Genomic DNA, 25324 nt, shown 5'->3' on the forward strand with positions numbered 1-25324 from the left:
AATGGGCTGCAATGGAAATGGGAAAAGTTTTATTTTTCCTTGAAAAATCTAACATTCATGGTAGCTCATCACTATTTTATACACATCATAAAAAAGAGTAGGCCAATAAAAACCAACCCTCAAAATTTTGTTGGCTGTAGTTTTCCAGAATAGGTGGTCACCACAATCTCCTTTGTGGAAATCACTCATCACATCCTTTGCTTCATTTTCGACTAGACAGTTCAACAACACCACCACTCGGATCTTTCCAAAACAAAACACCATCAAGAATACAATACTTTGAAGCTTTCAACTTTAATGATCTACTTTTACCTTTGGGTACTTCCAACAGAGGATTTAAATGCTGCAATACATAAATTGTGTATGAATACCATGGAGATGAAGAGAACATGTATGATACCTATATCTGTGAATCTTTTGCGTCTTCTTCTGAGAGGGCAGCTATCAGATTGATATCTAATGCATGCAAATTTGATTCGGCCATGAGCTTTGCCAAACCTTGTCCTTTGATCAATTTAGTTGGTTTTATCTCCAAATCATATTCTAACATTGCTGCAATCCATTTTCCCCACCTACCTTCTAGATTTGTCTGCATAAGAACTTCTTTTACTGTTGTTGTTGGAACATAAGCTAAAATGTGGGAATGCAGAATGTATACCCGAAAGTCTTTTAGCGCTTTCACCAAGGCCAAAGCTTGCTTCTCAATAATGTTGTACTTCAGTGCTAGATCTCTTATTGTTTGACTGAAAAAAGTTATGGGTTGTTCATTTTTTTGATCCCTCTTTTGCATTAGGACAACTGCTAAAGTATGCTTGGAGGCGAATGAAAATATAATAAAATCTGAGGTCTAATCAGAACTCATCAAAGTAGGAGTAGTAGATAATGAAAATTTAACCGCATTGAATGACTTCTTGGCATCTTCAGACCATCTTACCCTACTATCCTTTTTCGGAATGTCAGTGATCTTAGAGATTCATCAAGGTTTGGGATGAATCTCCTCAAAAAGTTATTTTCCCATTAAATGATTGAATCTCTTTTTTGTTTCTTGGGAAATCTAACAGGTGAATTGCTTCAACTCTTGCAGGGTCAATGCGAATGCCATCCTTGGAAATAATATGCCCCTGTAGTGTACCTTCCTCCATGGAAAATAATATCCTTTTTGGATTTAGTGATATACCGAATTTTCTACATCTCTGAAAGACAATTCTTAGATGATGTAAGTTGTCTTCATCAGAGTTAGAAAAAACTATGAGATCATCTAAATAAATAACCAGAAATACACCTTTTTTGCTGGCGAAAGCAATGTCTATTTCCCGCTGAAATGTCGCCCCAACATTCTTCAATCCAAATGGCATCTTGGTGTACATGAATGTACTCCATGGTGTTGTAAAGGTTGTTTTCAACTGAGCATCTTTGTGCACCAAAATTTGGTTGTAGCCCAAGTATCTATCAAGCAATGACATCCTGGAAGACCCAACTACCCTCTATAGAATATGGTCCATCTTCAGAAGGGGATAATTGTCTTTCAATGACACTTTGTTCAAATTTTTGAAATCGATACGAAGATGTATCTCACCGTCTTCTTTCTCACAGGCACAAGATTTGACATCCATTCAGAGAAAGGAATAGGAACTATAATACCAGATTTGTAGAGTCTATTTACCTATTTCTCAATGGATGGCAGCAATTTAGGATTAATCCTCCTCAACTTCTGGTGGAATGGCTGCTGATCAGGCTTAACCGGTATAGTATGCTGAATGATGTTCTTATCATACACCTTTAAATCTGAATAGTCCCAAGCAAATACATCAGAAAATTTTTCCATTAAAGAAATGTACTTACTTTTCATCTGAGGAGATAAATACTTTGACCATCTTGGGCTTGTCTGATGTACCAATGTTTACATGTTCAACACCTTTTTCTGTGGGGACCATGGTGGGCTTTTTAGCGACATCATCACGATCAAATAACTCTTCCAAAGGTACAAGACCTCATGGAATGTTATTATTTTTAACCTAAAACACTTCAACCTCAGTTGCTTCAATTTCCTAATCATTCTCATCACTTGCATCATCAATATGGGAATTCAGAAATTCATCCTCCATCTGTAGAAAATTATTAATCTGTTTGTCATCCCAAAACACCTGCCAATATCTCAGATCATCAGGGACAGTTGGGTGGTGTTTAAGATGAATTGAATACTTCTTATTTGAGTGGATGGGGATCTTAAACATACTTGCTACAGTAGAAAGGGAATCAGCCATAAAATTTTGAGTTCTAGGGACCAAAGACAAAGCATATTCTGAAAAAGTCTTAAGAATGTCAAGGACAACATTTCGATAAGCTCACATCCTCAGATGTTTGGCCTGGTACTCCCCTTTTACCTGTTTAATCACTAACTCAGAGTTGCCATAAACTGAAATTTTCTTTGCTCCTAGCTTTTTAAGAATTTTAAGGCCAACAATCAACGCTTCGTACTCTGCCTCGTTATTCAAGCAATCAAAAGCCAACTTATAAGAAATTAATCTTACATTTCGAGGGACTTTACCTGATTGTTGCAAAGGACCATGAATCCACATGCGAATCCCAGCTCCTTCTTTTCCCAATGCACCATCAAACTCCATGGTCCAAAGACCATCTTCTTCACCCAGAAACTGAAATTTGGAGGGCTGATCTGTCAGACTTTTTGGACGATGACTTGTTGTCTCAACAATCTTTGTTTTCTGCACTAACTCAACAATCTTTTCAGGTGAATTTTCCCGCTGCAAACAATCTACGTTCTGACTCTTTTTAATCAAATCTTCTTGTACGCTACTTATAACATCCGAAACTTCTAAAATTTCAACAATCTGACTATCATCATCTATTGGATTCATATCACTATACAAGATGAAAGACTCTAGATTGGTATGTACAATGTGGATGGGGTGATTATTTGGTCTCTCTTTGCTACTAATCCTGCATTTCATCTTTTTCTCCTGGTACAGTTTTCTAAGATGTCCAAATACTGGTATAGTAGAATATGAGAAATCAAGTTGCAAGGTTGCTTTCAGTTTTTCCCCCAAAGACCGTGAGAGCAACATGCCAAATCGTGGAGGTATATCAGCGACCACTACATCCATTAACACATTGTTGGTTGTAATTTGGTCTAGGGACACTGCTAAGTCTTTGATAAGGCCAAGGCATTTCACTCTTCCCGAATCAAATGAATAGAGGTCATGATAAGGTCGGGTGATATTTAGTCCAAGTTTGTCCATAATAGCTTCTGGCATAAGGTTATGTGAGGCACCGGAATCTAACATAGCATTATGGAGGATAAACTCATGGAGTTTTATACTAAGATAGAAAGGTGGGACTTCACTATCTTCAGGACTTCCCTCTAGAGCTAGACCAAACAAAATTTTAGGTTCATCATCGGCAACATTGACTATATCTGACATCTGATCTACTTTCAACATCTTAGCAATATGAGACTTGTACTTATCATTCCTGACTAGTTTAGTTAGAGGAATCGAAACTTTCAACTTAGAAATTTCATTCTCTAAACTAAATGGACTGGATTGCTTGTCTACCTCTTTTGCAGTGGTGTCTTTCTTTTCAGGCTGTCCTTTGGCTTGAGACTCCTTTCTGTGACCTTCACTTTGAGCCTCCATATCCTTTCTTACATTGCTGGTAGAAGCTTCATTAGTTTTATCCCGATTTAGAATGACAATGTCATTTTCTCTGTTTTGATCTACAGGGATTGTTTCTTTGTCTTGTACATCTTTTTGAGCATTTTTCCTTTTCTAATTCAATGTGACAGGCACATTCCTGCTCCTCAAATTGTACTACTTCTGTAAATGGCTGAGAGCATTCTGATATGCCCTTTGGTACTCTTCAGTCTGCACTGACCATGAACCATCATTTGCAAGTACAAGCTGTTGATCACTCGGTGTAAAAGACTCCTGAGAAAACTGATATTCCTTAGTCAAAAAAGTAGGTAGTTCATCTCCCTCAAAGAAATGATCTTCTTCAATAATTTCTTCATCTTCTTCGGGGCCTTCAATGTAATTTTGTTGAAATGGAGTTCTGATTTGTCCTTGAGGATCTTGATTTTTCTGCTCTTTTTGCTTATTTGTGAACTGTGATTGCTGATGTCCCCGATAATTTGGATTCCTTATTGAAGGCTCCGCTTGTCGATCTACTATAGTCATTCTGTTCATCATTCTTTCCATGGTTTTTATCAGAGTGTCAAGTTTTACATCAAAAGAAGAAGAAGACTCTTCCTTAATGGTAACTTTCTTCTCAGGTTTCTCAGGTTTTATTTTTGACTTCTTGATAAGCAAATTAGGTTCCACACTTACTGCATTTCGCTGCATTTCTTCTAAAGTTGCAGGGTCTCTCTCCCTAAGCTGACATGCCATGTATGGATCAAAGGCATCACGATATTGGAGGAGTGCTAAACCAGGGGGAGGTTTCATGTCATCAGGAATGGAATTATACACCCGATTGAACCTTGTTGTGAACTCCCACACTGTCTCATTCGGGTTTCTTTTCATGGAATTATACTCAGCCAAAATATCTAATGGGTTCCTCTTTTCTTGCCACCGGGGTAAGAATAACTCTATCAACTACTGAGAGCTATTTATAGAATTGGCTGCCAAACTGCGAAAACATTTCTTAACATCTTCGGGAAAGCCCTAGGTTATGATTCTCATCTTAGCATCCTCTTCATCAACCTCTTCAAGATTGATGAAATCCACCAATTTTTCAACGTGTTACTAGGCTGTGATTTTTGAACTTCCATAAAAAAGAGGGAGTCTTTGGCCATAGTTTTGAGGTAGAGTAGTGAGTTGACTAGGTAATAATAGAGGGGAAAACTGTGCCATGACTGCTGGAGGGGATTGTACAGGTGCTACAATGGGTTGTGTTGATGGAGCTGATGATACTAATGGAGGTGGTGGTAAATTAACAATAACAGATGATGTAGCTGATGTGTTTGGATGTGCAGTGGAGGATGAAGTAGTAGCTAGGTTTTCAAGATGATATTGAATATAAGATTTTTTGGTGGTGATTTGAAGTTGGTCAGCTATACTTTGCTATTTATCAAAGTTTAACCAAAGGTCATGATAGACTTTAGAAAAGATGGATTTAGAAGAAGGGAGGTGGGAATCAAATTTAATAGGGTCAAGTACCACTTCAGAAAAGAAAGACTCAGATTTTGATCTGAAAAGAGATAGCTAAAATTGAATATCGAAAGAAAGATTTTCAACAGTGAATAATTGTTCAGGAAAAGAAGTAGTTCTTACCAATTTTCGAGCTGCACTTTCAGGAATAGGTGATTTGAGTTTCCTAAGCAGTTTCTCTGGATCATGAACAACAGGAGGTGGATTTGGGTTAGGATTTGATCTTGTATTTATTTTATGAGCCGTAATTTTTACACCTTGAACTTGATGTGATTTTTTAAATCGGCCTTCTTTAGATACTTGAATCTATCACCCACAGATCTAGTCTTGAATGCACTTATAGAACGAATCCCAGGAATAATATATCAGTCATTTCCCCGGAAATGATGCCAAAAATATTATCCTCCACAATGTCCCAGGCTGAGAGGAATCGATGGAGGTAACCACAAATCAAGCTTTCAGTTTGGTAGCTAGCCCTACCAAACTAGAGAGGGCTCTCTCTATGAGATCACAGCCAAAGAATTGACTGGAATGTAAAAGGATTTTAGGCTAGATATGCTAGGCTCAGGTAGGTTTTGAGTTTTTAGGATTTTGATGCTGGATAAGGGATGAAAACTGGGTAGTTAGGTTAAAAGGATCAAAGGGTTACAACAACAAAGATATAGAGGAGCAAGGTAGCAATAGATTTGTCATGGCTTAGGGTTTGTTAGTGTAGTGTAGTGTTTAGAAGAAGAAAAATGTCTTAATGATCATGTACATCATGAATTCATTAAGCAAGAAGGAAAATAACACACAATGATATTCCCATCAAAACAGAGCTTTATGCAAAGAATTCTGCTTATAAAATTTAAGGAAAACCACTGAAGAAATAATGAATGGAAAGAGAAGATGAATATCTTTCATATAAAATTATAACAGAGAAAATACAACATCACAAACTCACTGCACATGAATTCCTAGATAATAGCTGCAACTACTCTGATTTCTTGAAAATGTTCAAGTACAAAACCACAAGAGTTCTCTCCTCTAATGTCCAACCCTCTCTCTAATTGAGAAAATGATATATATAGACCAAAATAAATAGTTTCCCCACTCTCAGGGATCGAATCCATGAGTGGTGGAAGAATTTCCAAAAATATCTCAACCAACAACTGAGACTGTGAAGGTTGACAAACTCTTCATTTAGACTTTGATTTGAGTTTTTCCTCATTAATGAGGCCTAAGTTAACATAAAAACAACTTACTAAGATAATTTACCCATAATTACATCATCTAGACATCGAAATAGTAAAATTACATAATTAAGTCGAAATCTGCTGAAAAAAAGCTCCGATAGAGATATGCACAACACCATCAGGGATATGCGTAGTGCCTTCAGACATATGCATAGTGCCTGGCTTGCAAGAGGATTTTGGAGGCCTTCCCGTGCTCCAAATTCAGAGCTTGATAGCTCATTGGAAAGCTATGGATCTCTAGTTGTCATTTGACTCTTCAAGAAAGTGATTTGGACACTCCAGCAGGGAGAAAAAATTGATTTTCCGAGGACTATGATATGTGCAGTCCTTGCTTCCAAACAGTGGCAGAAAGTGACGTTTTGACCCTTTTCTTGAAATTTTCTCTCAATTTGTCTATTGACAAGTTTGAAAAAGTGGATAGCTGAGATGATTAGGCCATTATTTACCCAATGGTGGTGATTTTTTGGCAAAAGGAGCGTTGAGTAAAAAGCGTAGCGCCTAGGTGCTGCGCATATAGTTGTTTCTGAGTTTCAAAACATGCTAAAAATCTCAAAATTTTTCAAAATTGTCAAGTGAAGTCATCATATGATATGTCATGCCATGAGAAAGGCCTCAGTAAGTAGATCAAGCTTGTCTTTGTCGTTTTGGCTTGTTAGGGTTTCCTTGATCTTTTTCTTCAATTGCTTGATTCTGACTTGGGATACCCTGTTTTTTGTGTAGTAATGCATGGCCATATGTCTTTGCAAGTTATTTCCTTCTTGAGGAGCTTCTCTAAGTGGCCATTGACCTTGTCAAGCCAATATACTCTGTTTGCATTGATCTCTTTAGTAATTAAGTCATTAACAATGATCTGACCTCTAGGTGGAGAAACTTATTTTTGTAGCTCAAGGGCTCTCTTGAGGCCTCTTGTTCTTGGTTTCCCTGGTGTGCTTTTCTCTTCTTTATCTTCTGAATCATCCAACTAAACCATTGTTTTTCCTTTTACATCCTCTTTCTTCAAATTTGCTATGTGTTTGTTTTGGATCATTTGGTTTACTTTCAATTGCATGTTTTCTTGTTGTAAGCATGCTATCAAAGCATTTGCCTCTCTCAACTTGTCTTCCAACTTTTTGATCTCATCTTCCTTATCCATTATAATTTGCTTTGCAACTTTTTCCTCATGACCTTTCTCCACATTTGTCACATTGGTACCTGGATGAGTGAATTCCTCATGCTGTGGGGATGCTCTCTGTTCACCTACTGTAGGCTTGGCCCTTTCAACAATCTTTGGAGCAAACACAAGCCTTTTGCCTCTGGAATAAGTCTTAGTCACTTCTGCCATAAAAGTCTTCTTGGTAGGTCTGCTTGAAGAAACAACCTCTTGCTTTGTTGGTGAGTTTAGAGGTGTTGATTCACCATTAGATATAGCTAGAGAAGCTAGGTGAAAAGCTAAATTTGCAAAGCCATCCCAAGACAAATTTACCTGTGCCAATTGATGACAAACTAGAATTTTCACCAAGCCATGATGAAATAGACTAGTATGATGATTTTCTCCAATCTTTTGTACCTTCTCTGTCATTTTTGTTAGGATTCTATAAAGATAGTAAGGCAAGTTGAGTTGCTTCACACCGGTGAAATGCATCAAAAGCCTCATGTGGTATTGATACAACCTTGAATACCTACCCTCACATGTAAAATATTTCATGATCAATTTCATGAGAGGGGCATATCTGTCTAGCAAATGTCTGAATGGAAAAACATGTTTTGGAGTTGTCTTATATGGTGTTTTCAAGTACATGTTGTAACTTTGAAGGTCAATGTCTCTTTTCTTAAACTAATTTTCTCCAATGTTTGGAATCCTTGTGGCTGTGGAGATGACTTCCCTTGAAAGAGTGAACTCAACTCCTGTTGGAGTCACTTTATCCCTCCTTATCTTGGTGGCAAAAGCATTGGTCAGTTGGTCATGAAACTTAAGTTGCTCAATTCTCTGGCAAAAGGCAAGACAACCTGCATCTTCAAATGATTTTATGATGAAAGGAGATGATATGATTTCTTGAGTTGAGGTAGGCTCATATCTGATGACATTCCCTCCTTTATGCCTCTTTTGTTCAGATGTTTCAGACTCCATGGTAACACCTAGCTCTATGGGAGAGAAATTAGGGTTTTACTTGTAGGAAAAAAGGGGATTTAGATAGCTTGAGGAAATTAAGGGAAATGAAAGGGACGGGGAACTGGTAAATTCTTGGGAAAATTTGGGAGGATAGTGAGGGATGTTAGGGAGCTAAGGAAGATGGAATTTCAAAATTTGGGTGAGGGGAAGGGTTTCAAAGAAGGGAAACACAATCCTAGCCTAGGAAAGTGTACTCTAGCTAGGGTTTATGTAAAAATGATGGAATTTAAGGATGGGTTTGATAGAGGGTGTTTGGGAATGTGTGATTAGGATAGGAGAAGGTGTACAAGCATCAGGATACAAGTTTTGATCATGAAATCATGTTTTTTTTTTCAAAACCCTAGGAGAGGGAAATGAAACTTAGAAACACAACTAAGAGATTAATTGAGAAAATAAGAGGCCATCAACTTGGATTGAATGTGACAGAACTAGAATGTGATGAAAGAAACCACTGCAAGGAAGTCATGGAAATCATGAAATCATGAAATTTTTTTTCAAAACCCTAAGAGAGGGAAATGAAACTTAGCAACACAACTAAGAGATTAATTAAGAAAATAAGAGGCCATCAACCTAGATTGAATGTGACAGAACCAGAATGTGATGAAAGAAACCACTGCAAGGAAGTTCACAGCTCTTTGATGAAAAACACAACAGTCCAAGGAAATGTGCAACACAACATGAGGATATGTGAAACGATGAAGAGAAACTGGGCTTGGGCATGTAAACATTGATCTTTAGCTGACAAATTCAATTTGTTTTGGTGGAGTAATGTCTTGGAAAATGAAATGAGAAAATGGAGAGTGAGTTGGAATCATTTATAGCTTGTAGAAATCGATTTTTTACTTACATGTGGTAGTGGACCCACCATAATTTTTCATATCTGGACTTTGATGTATCTTTAAAATGCAACTTCATAACTTTATGGAATTATTTATTATAAATGAGATAAAATGCATGCTTTAAACCCTTTATTGATAACTTGATTTTCACTACTCCTTTATAAAATGATTTTAATGGTGACATGACCAATTTTCAGGAAATTAACCTTATGACCTAATGGTGAGCTAGCATGGACTTATTAGATTAATTATGGCCATAATGACTACATTAATTAAACTTAGAATTAAAATCGAATTCTATTCTCATGACAACTTGTAAATAGTTAATTGAGTTTAATTAAATTAATTAGCTTAGGAATTTCGAGTTGGAAGTCTTTCTGTAGTCATGTATATGTTTTCCCTAAGTTTTTTGGGTCCAGTATGAGTTTAAATTTAGTTTGAAATTAGATCACTCAGTTTACTTCGTTAAGTTCGGTTAAATTAGTTCCAAACTATTTGTGGAACTAATAGAAAGTTAAAAGTCAATTGGTGCACTAGTGCATCCACAAGTGTCACTCTACTTAAGTAAAGATTCCCTCATCATAAACTCATGCATGTCGATTTTGAGAAAGACCCAATTGAGACTAGAGTGTAGGGACAATGTACTATCAGTTGTATTATTTACTGGAGATGCATCAAAGATTGATCCTATGTTTGGATTGCGCAGTTTTGGAAGCATGAATTCGCTTTAAATACAGGTTATTCATCCTAGGAATTACATAAGAGATTATGCGCTTGGAGAGCTACAGAATTGGCTAAGTGTTGGTGAAGAGCTAGATTGTGAGCTGAGAGAGTTGAGCATACTTGTGTGGAATTGTTCTAGTGAGAGAAAGATTTGTATCTTCACTCATATTTATGATATATGCAATACAGATAATAGGGTTTTGAGCAATGGCTTTCCCAAGATACATCTTGTGTTATGTGCCATTGATTTATCTTCTTCTTGTTCATATTGTTTTCATCGATCTATTGGCTTCCGCTGGTTGAAAGTAGAAGTAGATTCTTGTCCTGTGCTTTAGTACATTGCATGAGCTTGTGAATCTACTTGATTTTATACACTCATTAGCAATCACCCGGTTCCTAAGCACATAATGCTCCATTACATCAAAAGGAACCCTTTCATGTCCCAACCCTTATGAGTGATAAACTAACTCATCTTAAATGGGAAATAAAACCACTACATCATAAAAAGCAATCTCTAACGCTTGAGCTATATTAGGTAATACATAGAATAATCGAGAAGAAGTAAAAGACAAACAAGAGGAGTAGAAAAATTAGGCCCAGCAGGGTAACTCAGATGCCCACAAATTCTTCCTCTTTACATCTATATGTTCAGGATGTGGACACCCCATTAGCTGGTCCCTTTGACCATGGCACTTGACTATGAAGGCTTTTCCCCTTCGTTATGATCATATTATGCACTAATACCTATTGATTGAGGGGTGGAGCCAAGCACTGTCACTTCCCCTTAACGATTGGGAGAACCTAATATGGTTGACAATTAGCCACCCCTACCAAGAGAGAAAACACCTTTGTGAGGACTCAGTCCTAATATTGAAAGGTGATCTCTATTTGAATTATTAAATTGCTCTTAATCTTCAAGTTTGGTTCACGTGGATGCAATATTGATCTTAGTCTTTAATGGATGGTTTCTTTCACTAGAATGCATGCTATTTTTGTCAAGTGGTTTGGTAGCCCAGGCCTTGAGGGCATCCACTCCACGAGTAATAGGACTTTTAGAGAACTACATGGCATAAGCAGAGTCAACATTGAGAGACTGGAATCTCCTGACAACATTAGCATATGACATATATCCCATAGTACCTCCAAGACCCGTGACGTTGGCTAACTTTAACCTCGCTTTGAGGATTCTTCATGATGAAACAATTGGACCTAGTATGCCCCTAGGCTAGCCTTGACACAATCTAAAGAGTATGAGTTGATTTAGAGCCCATATGAGGATCGTCTCCCATTGAGATACTACAAAGGGCTTGTTTCACTAGAGGAAGCCCTATTGCTGGAGAGGAGGAGGCATTTTTTGATAATTGGAGACCCATGGAGACCACTTGATGGTGTTGTGACTTCCCTTGGGACCCTAGGGGAGGAATTGAGGGCCATCCATCAAATTTTGGATCATCTAGGAATTTTCACATATTTTTTCACCTCAACACACCTTGGCATGGCATTTAGAGCCTTCAGTAGGCATTACGCCATCATTTAGAGAGGCTATGTCTCACACATGTGGGCTAATTTGATTTATTTCGTCATTAGCTAATGGGTTGGATTGTAACCCAAGTTCATTTAAGATCAAACATGTTCTTAGGGGCTTCATTAGGCTAAATTAGGAGATCTTAACCTTATATATATAGACATTAGTCTCATGTCATTTGTATCATCGCTTGTGATTTATTTCGGCCCTCTTAAAGATTTCAACCTAGCTGAAATTCACCTTGTATCTTGTTGAGATGTGATATGTTGAGGATTTTTTCTTATGGAGCTATTCTTTGGTATTGAATATGTCATTATGGAGCAAAAAAAGAATTATTGATGCATTCTATGTTGTCAATTTTCCTTGTATTTAATAAAACAATGTATTATGTGGCTATTGTATGGAATGGTTAATTATCTAAGGTTTCTATGTGCTAATTATTGTTGAAAATTATTCTATGGAATCTTTGTAATGGTATTATATGCATTACCCCCTTATACAATTTGTATGACAATCCCATGAGTGAATCTTTCAACTAGCTCTCCTCATTTTCTTTGCTCCCTCACAAAAATGATAGCCAGGGTTTGAAATTTGGGTTTCAATATTCCCTTACTACTTGCTAGGATTTAGTATTTTCTCCTAAGTTAGGAATCTCACAGATTCCATCACCCAAGGTCAAGGCATTGGCCTTGGTCACATTGTTGATCACACCAAAAATTGACATTAAATCTCATTTTTCTACCTGACCTCTTAAGGAAAGCTACTATCTATGGATAGGGCATTTGTTTCAACTAGGGTTGACCACATTGCCTAATGGATGGATTCAACACTTGGTTGTGAGGTACTTGTCTCAAAATCAACCCTTTCATGTGATTAATTTCTCCATTTTAGGGTTGGCGTCCTTTGCCATAGGTAAAGTTTGCCCTAGCAAAATCCTAGTTTTTACCTAAGCTTCAACTTGAGGCTTATTGAAGGCTTGTTGTGCCATAAGTTGATTGGATACCTACCTTTTTAAGCCTTTTTCTTGGCCTTACAACACTATATAAGAATGTTTACCTTGATTATTCTAAAATCCTAAGTCACATTATGCTCAAATTGGGCCTCTTGGAAAATGTGCATTGCCCTAATTGTGGTAGCTAAGCCTTGTTCCTAAGAAAGCATTCCTCCTTGACCTATTTAGTCACCTTTACCCCTTGGAATAGACATATCCTTTTGGTGACCTAATATAGGGAAGCCTCCCTTGTGGTGAAAGCCCACTAAAGAGTAGGAGGTAGTGGCTATGGTGGCCACATGTCATAGTGTTGTCACTTGGTCTAGATTTTCTATTTTCGAGTTCCCCTCACAAGGCTTTTTAGATTTTGAGGCAATGCAAACAACCCTTGACTCATATACCAATGCCTAAAATCCATCACTAGTCCCTTGCGAGATGATGCAAGATGGCCCTTAACCCTGAAGTTCAATCTAGGGGTCAACACATCACAACCTTTGTGAAAAGATAAAGATAATAGAAGAATATGTTTAGTCATCTCTATTCTTTAATAACAACTTTCAAAGTCAAGATAAGATCATCTATCTAATACCTATGTTTGGAACCTATTTCTATTTTTCAGAAGAGCAACAACCCTTTTTTTACAGTTTTGTATGAGCATTATAGTGATGATTTATGAAGATATCTATTTTTCTCTTCAACAAGTCATATTGTAGAATACATAAGCCTATTTTGTAGCTCCATTTCTTCTTCTAAAGTTCACTTAGTCTGATTTCAAGACATTAAGTATAAAGAGTGCAAAGAAAAGCCTAGGGATTCCCTGAGTTAGAGGACTTGCAAAAGAGATCACTGCTTAAATTTCAGTCAATCTTAGCTGGAAATGTACCACTAATGTTAGGTTTACAAGCTTAGTAGAAAGTACAAACAAAAAACTATAAAACAAGAGACATAAAGAGTTTACACTTGTAAATCCTTGAGGGGGAATTCTACTCAATTATACCATTCCTCTACATTTTATAGTTGTAAAATTTGGTCCCTTTTTATAACATTAGGTGGTTATAATAGCTAGATCATAATATATGTGTTTCAACCTAATTTATAACTATCTCCCGTAATATCTCCATTAATCTCTTCACTGATCTCCATCTCTAATTTCCACTTATTTCTCCTCACGATTGTTTCTTAAGTAGACTTCTATGCTTGGTACACATCATCACAAAACATCATATAATTTAAATATTAATCATGATTCACAAATATGAGTTAATCCTTCATACTCCCCCTTAACAAATAATTCTGATACAATCATCTTCTCGTGTTTAAAGGTCCTTTGAGTTGATTGAATGTTCATTTTCTTCTTTGATGCCATTCACCTTCAATCTTTTTCAGTTATGCTCTTTGTCTTCATCTTCTATTTTTTTTTTAATCTTTATCTTTGTGTATTCTACATTCATGATCTTTATCTTTTGATCTTCTTCATTTTTCATCTTTATATTTACCTCCTTTTGTGTAACTATATACCCCAAATAGTAAAAGGTGGTTGATAAAACATCAAATGGTTTGATACATTTAAACGGATGGTAAACTAATAATAAATTAAGAGAATTTAACTGTATTTCTCCAAATAGTAAAAGGTGGTTAAGTGTTTTGACACATTTAAATTCATGGTAATCTAATAATAAATTAAGAGAATTTAGTACCAATTCTCAGACTTATCTCTGATTGGAACTATATTATTGCATTTGTTAATTTATTTTTCAAAATGGGCTTCATTTTATGCCTGCCATACTTTCCTTACAAATGTTAACCAACCACTATAAGTTTTTCCAAATGCCACCTGTCACTTTGAACATGCTACGTGTCACCATTTATATTGATTTTATGAGGACTTTGGATATCAAACTCTCTAACTGGAACATAGCTCTAGCTTTGACTCAGCATATTCATCACTAGCAAAATCATAAGGATAAACTTTTAAATCTTCTTTACAGGTATATCTTGAGATTTGAGTCAGAGAATCCTTTAACCAAAACCAACTTCACATTCAATCTATAAATCTTTGAATTCATAAGCATTCTTGAAGTACTTGTTCATGGAAGTGACATGGGAATGAAAAGAAAACCTTAGCAAACCAAGAAAATAGTAAATGGCCATTCATGGACAATATCCATTCCTAATATATGGAGATAATTCGCATCCTCATGGCACAGTGACTCATCTTCAAAAAACAATATTTCTTGATATCCAACTGCATATTTTTGTGGGCGTTGCTTCGGGAGTACTCAGAAAATGGAAAATTTCATTGTAGGCTTTTTACCTACAATTTTTTTGTTGTTTAAAATTTCTATTGTTACATCCCACACCATAGCTGAGCCCTTACTATTATTATAATATATAAGTCGAATCAAAATCAATTGCTCAAACATGAACTGCTTCTCTACTGTAATTTTAAAGTAAATTACCATCCAATTCAATGGTATATCACAGCCCAGTACAAGCCATCATTTGAGCATAAAACTCAACCTGTTACGTTATAGTGATTATTACAGGGCCAATTCTTATTTATATTGATTGATGGAAGCATCTCTTTGCTTCCTTGGGAGTAATTGATGGTACCACTTCCATCAATCATCATGACTCTCTTGGACAGGCCAATACTATCACTTGTATACATTATAACTCAATGTTATTAACTATTGGAAAAATTACATTAACAATGCTCTCCCAACCCAAACCTTTTACCCTGGACACAGATGACATGGTCTAGCTATCCCTCCTTCTAGATATGGATAGCTCGGTTATAATGCCCTCGGTTGTATGAATGCTTAATCCTACGAACAAGTAAGAAATAATTTAACAATGTTCAAGATGAGTAAATGATCTTCGATTAAAGCTCGTTAAACGTCGAAGAACTGGAATATGAAATATGTAGTGATCATGAAGTCGTCAAAGTCGGACCAAAGTTCAAATCCAAATCCTTGATATTTGTTCTGCGCTTTGAATCTAACAACATCTCCATAGATTGTACCCAACTGTGTCCCATGTCCAACGAAGTTATTTAAGATATATTTCCAGTGAGAATCAAACCATTAGACCCTAACAAAATCTAGAAATATATGGCATGTTTCCTTAGCAGTTGTTGAATAATAATGGGTTTTTCAAGATAGGTTTGCACAGTGGGAAATTTCAAGTATGGTCACAGATGGTCACATAAAACCTTGATGATCTGTTTCAAGATTTGTCCAGTCAACAATGCATGTAATCCATAGTTGCAATGTTTTGAATGATCTAAAATCCTCTTTTATTCATATAGACATACAACCCCAAGCACTTTTAGTTCATAAATTAGTAAATTTTGGCACTATATATGTGAATAGATTTGTCCTGCGTCTTCCTTGGCATATTCATATAAACTAGAAAGGAAAATGGTTTCCCTAAACACGGTGATTTGGAGAATGCCCAAATACTTGAGCCTCATCTCCTCTTGAACCTGCTTCGGCTCTACCTCTTCCACTAAAACAAACCCATTAATCAATTTTAAATTCAACTTGGTTTGACTTATTTTTCTCTAGGAGTTGGCCAACCAAAATTGAAATAGAGAAAATTAGGCGCAACATCCATTACTTGAGTTTTTTTAACAACACTTTTAATGAAACCTATAGGTATTCTTTGTCAACCTACCAAAATTGAAATAGGGAAATTTAGCCGCAACATCCATTACTTGAGTTTTTTTAACAACACGTTTAATGAAACCTATAGGTATTCTTTGTCAACCTATGGATGTTGCTTGTGAAATGCCCATTCCCTCTGTCTGAAGGCTTGACCAACTCCTAAAGCCCATCATTGCTTCACCAAGAACTGCACATTTCTTCTATAGGACATGGAGAGAGCACCCTCTTGGCAAATTCGAATTTAGAGCAATCACAACACAATTTGATTTGGGGACTTTCTATTGGAGTGAATTTCTCTTGCTCGCATTTCACTGAGATGTGTAACTCTGATGTATATCTTGGGTGGTTGGGAGGGTTTAATGATAACCTCCCCACCCAGGTTCTAGTCACATGACATGATTATGTTGAAAAATTCCTGAAAAAGGGTTTTATGTACGACTAAGCTGGGTTTCCTCAGTATTGAAAAAAAAACTCCAAACAAATCCATTTCCATGGGTTCATGAGCTAACTAAATGAGATTATTACAACTATTTCAGAAAAGAGATGATAGGATGCTGAGCTCTGCCCACATAAATCATTTGGATTTTCTATAACTACCAAATGAGAGCTTGAGAGAACCCTACGTTCCGCTTCATAAGAAAACACCTTACCTTTTCCCATCACTCGACACCAAAATTCTCCCTTTAATGTTGCTCGTGGAAAAGAATTATGTCATCCACGCATCCCTGCGACTAGACTCATTGACGTCTGCCCTTGATTTGGGCACAAAAGTGCGTGAACTTTAATGTTACCATCTCTACTTCCGAAATTATGTTTAACGCTGTTGGGGTCATGGATTTATAGGTTAATGATCGGTCACAACATCTAGGTAGGTAGATTGTTCTTTCTTTCCACATTGGGTTGGTTTTTTCTTAGCTACAAAAAAAAGGGCTAATGATCTAAAAATGTCTAAGATTGATTGGTCTTAGAGATACATGGAAGGTTGGATTGTAATAACTTTACCATCTTCATTTCAATTGTATAACATGAAAGGATTCAAGGATTTCTATTCGACAGTTAGTGAAAAGAAGAGATATAGGGGCAAAGATGGGAGCATATATTTGATCAAGATAACTACCTACTAGAGGATGGCACTAGAAACTGTAGCTGTCAAGACACTATTTCAACTTACAAAGCAAGTCTTTCCAATACGAATGTCTAAGAGAGGATTTGAGCAAGGGTGATGCCATGGTATTTAGATGGGAAGGATGCCCCTTTGGAAGCTTATAATTGTGTATATATTATCTTGGATAGCTAGTCTAATGTAAAAAAAATGATTTAAGATTCGACATTGTTAATTTGACTACCCAAAGCTAGCAATAATATTTCCATGAATCAATTGAGGGCTTTGCTTTCCTTAAAAGTGGAGCTTAGAAGGATGTCTTCATCAATCAATTGAATATGCAAGAGGGATTCTCCTTTGTTGAAGAATTTAAGGGCATTGATCAGATTACCAATTATGGCTAATTTTAGAGAGAATCCTAGTGTTTTGTCATGAGGAGAAAGAGTAAATAGTATAGGGGTTATGTTTCCTTACACCTTTATAGGGGATGAAAGGGGTAAAAGGAACCCCAATATCAGAGACTAAGAGGACAATAGAGACTAGCTTTAGTACCTTTTAGGTACAAATACAAGGGATGACAATGGTTGTCAAAATAATTTATAAGAAATTCTAATTTAGTCCATCAAAGCCTTTTGACATGTCAAGTTTAATAAACAAACCTAGCTTCTTGCTACTATTAAGGGCGTGGAATGCTTCATGGGATACTATGACATTATCTATAATTTTTTTACATTTGATATATCCTCCATTCTTTAGTAAAATGTGTGATTGGTTGAGGTAATAATAATTTTGTAGATGACATTACAAAGTGAGATGAGGAAGAATTTGTATGTTAAGTCTAGTTCACCTTCCTTTGGGATGAGGGAGGGTAGGTGCCATTAGATTCCTTGATAACTCCTCTTGTTCATCTATAATCTTCTACCACCCCATAGACTCCCTTTTCAATAACTGATTTTTAAACTTGTATGGATATTCCACTCAAAAGTTCATTGAAAAAGATATCAATTATATTTAAACAATATAATGATCCAATCTGGATCACACCTCTCCATTTTGGGAGTCTTTTGGTCCCCAACAACTTCTACTAAATGAGGTGAGGAAATTTTTCCTCCACCTTTTATCAGGTGTACCATTTAGGTTTACTTAGAATTTGTCCTTCAACACAATCTACCAAAGGGCATGTTGTCCTTGTCTCATGGTTTTGGGCCTCTTTTGAAAAACTGTATCCTCTGTCAAATTTTCCTGAGCATTTGGTGCCAAATCCTCTATAGAAGGTAGGACCTATTCCTCTTCCTGATCTAACATGGAAGGCTCATAGACTTTCAGATTCTCTACATTCACAACTGATTAAATATGCATGTATGGGGGTAGACTGAGTCTATAAGTGTTATCTCCCACCATTTCCACTATCTCAAAGGGACCATACCCCAAAGCCTTGATTTTCTTATTGGGACCTTGTAGCCTCTCCTTTTTCAACTATAACCACAGCTCCCACCTTAAACAACTTCTTTGTTCTGTACTAATCATGCTTGGTCCTATATTTTTCTTGTGACATTTGTAGTGTCTCCTGTAACTGTATATGGATCTTCTTGATCTTCTCAACAAGTTTTTAAGCCCTCAAGACATCCCTTGTAAGATCCTCCCTTACTCCTCCTTGCCAGCCATATGAAATATCTAAAGGTCAAGGTGGCAAATATCCAAAACAAGTTTCAAATGGGGACTTACCAATGGAAGTGTGGTATGCCTTGTTATAAGAGTGTTGCATATAAACCATGCCCAGGTCTTCAAATAATTCTAATTGTAGCCCCTCAAAAGTTGCACCAAAGTCGGTTGACGACTTCTCTCATCCCATTTGTCTATGGATGAAATGTTGTAGATATCTTAAACTTTGTGTCCATCTTGTCCTACAATGTAGTCCAAAATGCACTGAGAAATATTGTGTCCTTGTTTGGAATGATGCTTCGTGGTCTCCCAAAGTGCACCCAGACTTGTCCAAAGACACAATTTTGATGCTTCTTGCCCATTTATGGTCTTTTACAAGGCATCCAAACACAAATCTTGCTAAAATTATCAATGACCATGAATTGGTAGTCATGTCCCTTCCTGATTGTTGGTAAACCTCCCACAAAGTCCATTAAAATGATTTCCCATGGATGAGCGGGTATATGTAAGGGATTATATATACCCTATTTTCTGTTATTAGGCTTACTCGTAAAACGAAGCATGAATCCTCTTATGAACCTAGTGACCTATCCTTGCATCTTAGGTCAATACACATACCTCTACAAGTTGACCATTGTCTTCTCTATACCAAAGTGCGTTGCAACCTTGGAGGTGTGAGCCTCTCTAATTATCTGCAATCGCTCACCTTTAAGAGCACATAACTTGTCCAAGCTTTAGAGTAACCTGTCTTGGAGGTGGTAGTCAACTATGTTGTCACCATCATACACATGAGATTTACTCTACAACTACAAAAAAAACCTCCTTGAAGTCCTCATCCCCTAAATATGGTTCTCTATATGCATCATGGGTGAATGGCTCCATATTCATAAGAGTTCCCAAAGTTATGATCTTTTATGTGGGTGGAGATGAAAGCATGTCAGCCGACTTATTTATGTTTCCCTTCATATACTTGATTACTAAATGAAATTGTTGTAGAAACCTCATCCACTTGTAATGCATGGTATGTTGTAGCTTACTCTAGGCCTACAAGTATTGTAATAGCTAGTGAATTGCGGATTAATGTCTCATTTCCCATTAGATAATGCTTGCACTTCTTCATAGCTTGCACTAGGGCATACAACTCCTTATCATAAGTAAGGTAGTTAAGAACTATCCCATGAAATACTTCAGAAAGGTAGCATACAAGGCTTTCTCCCTCAATCAAGACCACTCCCATAACATACTCACTCACATTTGTCTCCACTTAGAAGGGCTCCTGCAAGTTCAATAATGCCAGAACTAGTGCTTGATTGATATTCTTCTTTAGTTCCTCAAAGGCCTTTTGTTGACCCTTTCCCCAACGGAAACTCTTGCGTGGAGTGGTGTTGTTACAATTGAAAATGTGGCTATGAATTTCGTTAGGTACTGTGCCACTCCAATGAAACTCCTAACCTAAAAAACATTAGTAGGCATTACCCATTTCATGGTGGCCTCCATCTTGGCAGGATCTATTTTCAGCGCTCCTCCACCTATCACATATCTCAGATACACCAAAGAATGCAAAGTCACACTTCTTGACATTTCACAACAGTGGGTGCTCCTTTTATTTCTCCATCACCTGTGTCAAATGTGAGATGTGTTTATCCCATGTAGCACTATATACCATTATATCATCTAAATAGGAAATAACAAATGAATCTATAAAAGGGTGCAATATATCATTCATTAACCTCATAAATGTAGTTGGTGCATTACATATTCCGAATAGTATGACTAACCAATCATACAAACCTTGTCTGGTTTTGAAGGTGGTCTTCCAAGTATCTTCTTCTCTGACTCAATCCTAGTGATATCTAGAATTTAAGTCCATCTTGGTAAGTATTTCTCTTTTTGTAACTGATCCAACAGATCATCTATCTTGGGTAGGGGGTACCTATTCTTAAGTGTAATTTTATTCAATACCCTATAATCAATACACATCTGCTAAGCCCTGACCTTCTTTGGTACAATGAGGAGGGGCTACCCACATGGTGATGTACTTAGTGGAAAGGCACCCTGTTCCAATAACTACTGCAATTGTTTCTTTACATCACTTTCTTAAACATCATACTTCCTGTACAACCCAATGTTTGGCAATGGGGAGTCTAACAATAGTTGGATCTCATGTTCCACTCCCCTCTTGGGTGGTAACCCTTTAGGTTCCCAGAAGACATCCATGTATGCTTATAGAAAATCTTCGAATTATTGCTTTTGTTTCTTAGAATACCCCTTTAGGGATGCATTGCCTCTTATTGACTCTTCTACAGATTGATTTTCTCTTAAAAATAGTAAAGCATACTTATTGCTAGAACTAATCAATTTCTTGGCTTAGTTGGCACTTACTAGTGAAATTTTTTATTTTCCTTTATGTGCATTGATGGTGAACGATTTTCCATCCTTGATGAGTCAGTATTGGTTGGCTCTTCGCATGAAAATTTCATATTACATATACATGTAGGGATTTCCAAACACCACTCCATATACATCAAAGGGAACTACATCTAATTCTACTTCATTAATAAAATCAACACGGATAGAAAATCTAATTTTGCACTAGTTTTGTACCTTTAAATATGCATCATTATTTACCATCCCAATAGATATGGGCTTGGATGATTACGAACTTCTAATCACAATTTCTTGACTAGTTATGCAACAATGACATTCGCCTGCGATCCTAAGTCAAACATAACATCAATCTTTCTCTTCTTAACCTGTATCTTTATGTGGAAGAGTTTGATCATTTATTTCTCTTCTTGGTGTTGAAGGCTATTGAAATTCACCTCCTTTTGCACTAATGTATGGATGATCATCTCATCCACATTCGAGTTGCTTTCAAGTTGGTTGCTCGAATCAATGGCCATGCGATTCTTCTTCTTATTATATATATATATATATATATATATATATATATATATATTTATTTATTTTATTTAGGTTAAGGTCTAGATGCAACTTCCAACACTTCTCCTTTGTATGACCGTCAAAATTACAGTAATTTTAGTGTTTGTTGGGGTCTTTGCACTTATGTGTTGTGGCTGTCATCTTTTTATCATTCCCCCCTTTCACTTCTTCTTCTCTTCCTTAGAAGCGTCTCGGTGCTCCTTTATCTTTGATCTAGTGGATTTCCTTTTTTAAAATCCTATGTTCTCCAGGTATTATGCATATACACAAGACTCAACCATCGATTTGGGCTTGAAAAACATCACTTGCTTCTGCAAATGGCTATGTAGATCCCCATATATACTTGAGGAGTACATCTGGTTCTTTGGGGAGATACCCAAAATTATGGCCATATTTCTAAGCTCAGTGGTGTACCCTTATACACTCTGCCCCTGCTTCTGTATGAAGTAGTGTCACCAGATCCATTGGTCCTCTACATACCCAGTAGGGTAAAATTGTGTTGGCTTGATGGGGCCTGACCCAGGTTCAGAGTTAATTAGCCAAACAAATTCCTACACTACTGGCCCTTTCGGCATTAGCCCGTGGAGCGCAGACTGAAGTCTCACCCGAAGTAGTATGGGGGGATGCTGGAACCAAGTTTCTGCACCCTTGAGATGTTTGAGGTGTCGATTTAGTCCAACGGTGCCTACCTTCACGTAATGTTCTAACTTGCAATACCTTCACGATCTGTTATAATCACCTTCGCGCAGCCCTAACCAGGGGCTGAGATGCTTTCGCGCTGCTATGGCAACGACCTGTGCTATTTTACCCAAACTAGACCGCGTATTTTACTTATCTTCTTAAAGATGTTAGTTAACTTCGTGTAAACAGATATTCTATCTCACATTCACTTAATCAACACAACCATGTATATTTGCACAACATATAAATAGTAGAAGTGCAATTTATACCCAATATATTCAATGCAGTAAATAGGAAATAAATACACATAATTGATATGAAACTTCTCTTTCTTAATGCTCCAATGGTTACAGACACGACTCACCCTTCGCACTTAGCTGCAGGGGTCCACACACTCAGTTGTAGACTACTAGGCCTCTGCGCACTTAGCTGCAGAGCCTTCTCTTACTCTATGACCCAAAACTAGACTTTACACGTCAGATATGACTCAACTCTTCATCCTTATCGTGATGTCTTAACTACTTAGAGCCTCGCTCTATTTATACAATCCCATGGTCTGCGGACCATGGGTATATCTCTACAGCTGACATTACAATAATAAATTTGAGGGCAAACAACCCTATGACTCATTTACTTACTATGCACTCCGTGCCCACAAAATGTGGAGTCTTTACATTGGAGTTACAACTTTTGACCAAAATCTGGGCTTTAGGCCCAAAAAATTCCCTTGGGGGATCCCACGCCCAACAAATTGTGACTTAATGAGGGTTTTAAAATCCCCCCACTTGGTCGCTAGAGGATCTCCCTCCAACCTCAAGGTCTTCGTGTGGCTTTCCCACCTAGTCAGGGCATGGCCCTCTAATTTTAGTCGTGCAAATGAAATATTTTCTTCCTCCTCTATATGATGAACACTGAAATAAAATTCTAATTGTTGGAATCAATGATTTAGATTTAGAGCATCGATCTCACCTTGGTATGGCTTGATATCAACCTTTGCTTTCATTTTGAACAAGGAATGTGAATAGTTCACGACAGTGAAACTGGGTTGATCTTTGGGTCCTTTCTTCAGCTCGTTATTTTTTTCTTCCCAATCTCTTGATCTACCCTTTGATCTGTCCTCTATGTTAAATCCCCCATATTTTCTGAATAACTTGATCTTATTTTACAAAGAAAACATTAGGAGATTTACATTACAAATTATATTTTCAACATGTGCTTCCAATCGCGAAAACCTCTCCTCTACAGGATCACAAGGGTTATTAATAGATTTGTTGGTTGTGACTAGGGTTTTCTAACCTTTGTCTTAGCTGATCTAGACTCCCCACAACTATCCACAAGATAGCCAAAGAAACCTGACTCTCACACCAATAGGATTTGTAAATCATTGTGGACATTCCACTAGAGAGTTCATCACAACAACTTTGATAAATTATACTTAAAAATATGAAATCTAAACAATGAGGATTTATTTCTCTTCATATTTTTGGATCTATAAATTCTTTTGTATTGTGTTTGCATGTAAATTATAATTATGTAGGAAATAGAGAAAAACAAAATAAAAAATCACAATCCATGATTGCCACAAAGATATATCTTGGGAAACCTGTTGAGGAGAAAACCTAGCTAGAAGGTGAGATCACTCTGCTCTCTTTCTCTGAATAGAAAATGGATGTGAGTACAAACAAGTATGGCCCATGGCCCATGGGCTACAATGAAAAAATCCTCTTTTTATTCTCTCTCCCTATCCCTCTTGACTACTTTTCTCTTCTATGGAACAAGATACACTCGAAAAGAATGGAACCCCTTTTCCTCCTAGCGGTTTTCTAATAACACATTATGATAGCCTACTAGTGGTTAGGTATAACTCTGTCAAATATTAATCAGAGTTACAATATGGACTCTTCTAGAGTTTTATTCACCATAATCACATGGATAGCCCCTTTTCGAAGAGCTATGGGGGCTGACGTGGCCTCTTGTCGAATTATAGTGGTGAAAATAGGAAGGTCAACTTTTGAGTGGCATATATTTTGCATACAGAGTTTGATTGAGGTGATCTTGCACTGTTGGAAAGGTATTTGTGTGTAGAATAGGAGAAAAAGGTGTTATACCAAAGTGACAAAGTTTTAACCCCAAAAAATGTCATTTGATGCCTCAAAATGCTCTCAAAATGTTCTAGGCCCCAATTTACAAAATTGGGTCCCACCGATAAAAATAGTCTCGTGAGATGATTCCTCCACTTCTTCCACTTTGAAAGCATCGAGATGGGTGAAAAACAATATAATGATCCAATTCAGATCAATGACCTCCTATTAAAATTAAATAAGTTTGTTGTGAACCCATATAGTCCATGGTCCATGCCCAAGGCCATGTCATTTACAACCTTTTTGACCTCCTCATAAGTTATTCATTGCATTAGGATGGTGTTTTCTCATCGATGACTAGCTTAGATATCTTCCTAATGATGTCTTCCATTATTAAAATCTTTCCCTCTCCAATTTTAAGAGAAGGTTGCCAAAATAGTCCATGAGATCCTAGATATTTCATCATGGAATTGCAATTTTATTCCATGGACATTATTTAGGTAGTTATTTTATTGTAATTTATCATTTCTATGGAAATTTGGTGAAAGCATATCATATTC

General features: G+C 36.9%; 1 protein-coding gene across 1 annotated transcript in view; it reads left to right on the top strand.

The window, feature by feature from the left end:
• Positions 1-4866: 4866 nt before the first annotated feature.
• The window catches only part of LOC149206323 (cysteine-rich receptor-like protein kinase 2), a 32689-nt gene continuing 12231 nt past the window's right edge, over positions 4867-25324 (top strand). The window contains exon 1 of the mRNA XM_089397658.1: positions 4867-4984. Coding sequence (XP_089253784.1) covers positions 4867-4984 — 118 coding nt within the window. The remainder of the gene's footprint in view (positions 4985-25324) is intronic.

The sequence above is a fragment of the Pinus tabuliformis genome, chromosome 1_2, assembly GCF_031772625.1.
Source record: "Pinus tabuliformis cultivar Carrire ecotype Pingquan chromosome 1_2, CPIR1, whole genome shotgun sequence".
Lineage (NCBI taxonomy): Eukaryota > Viridiplantae > Streptophyta > Pinopsida > Pinales > Pinaceae > Pinus > Pinus tabuliformis.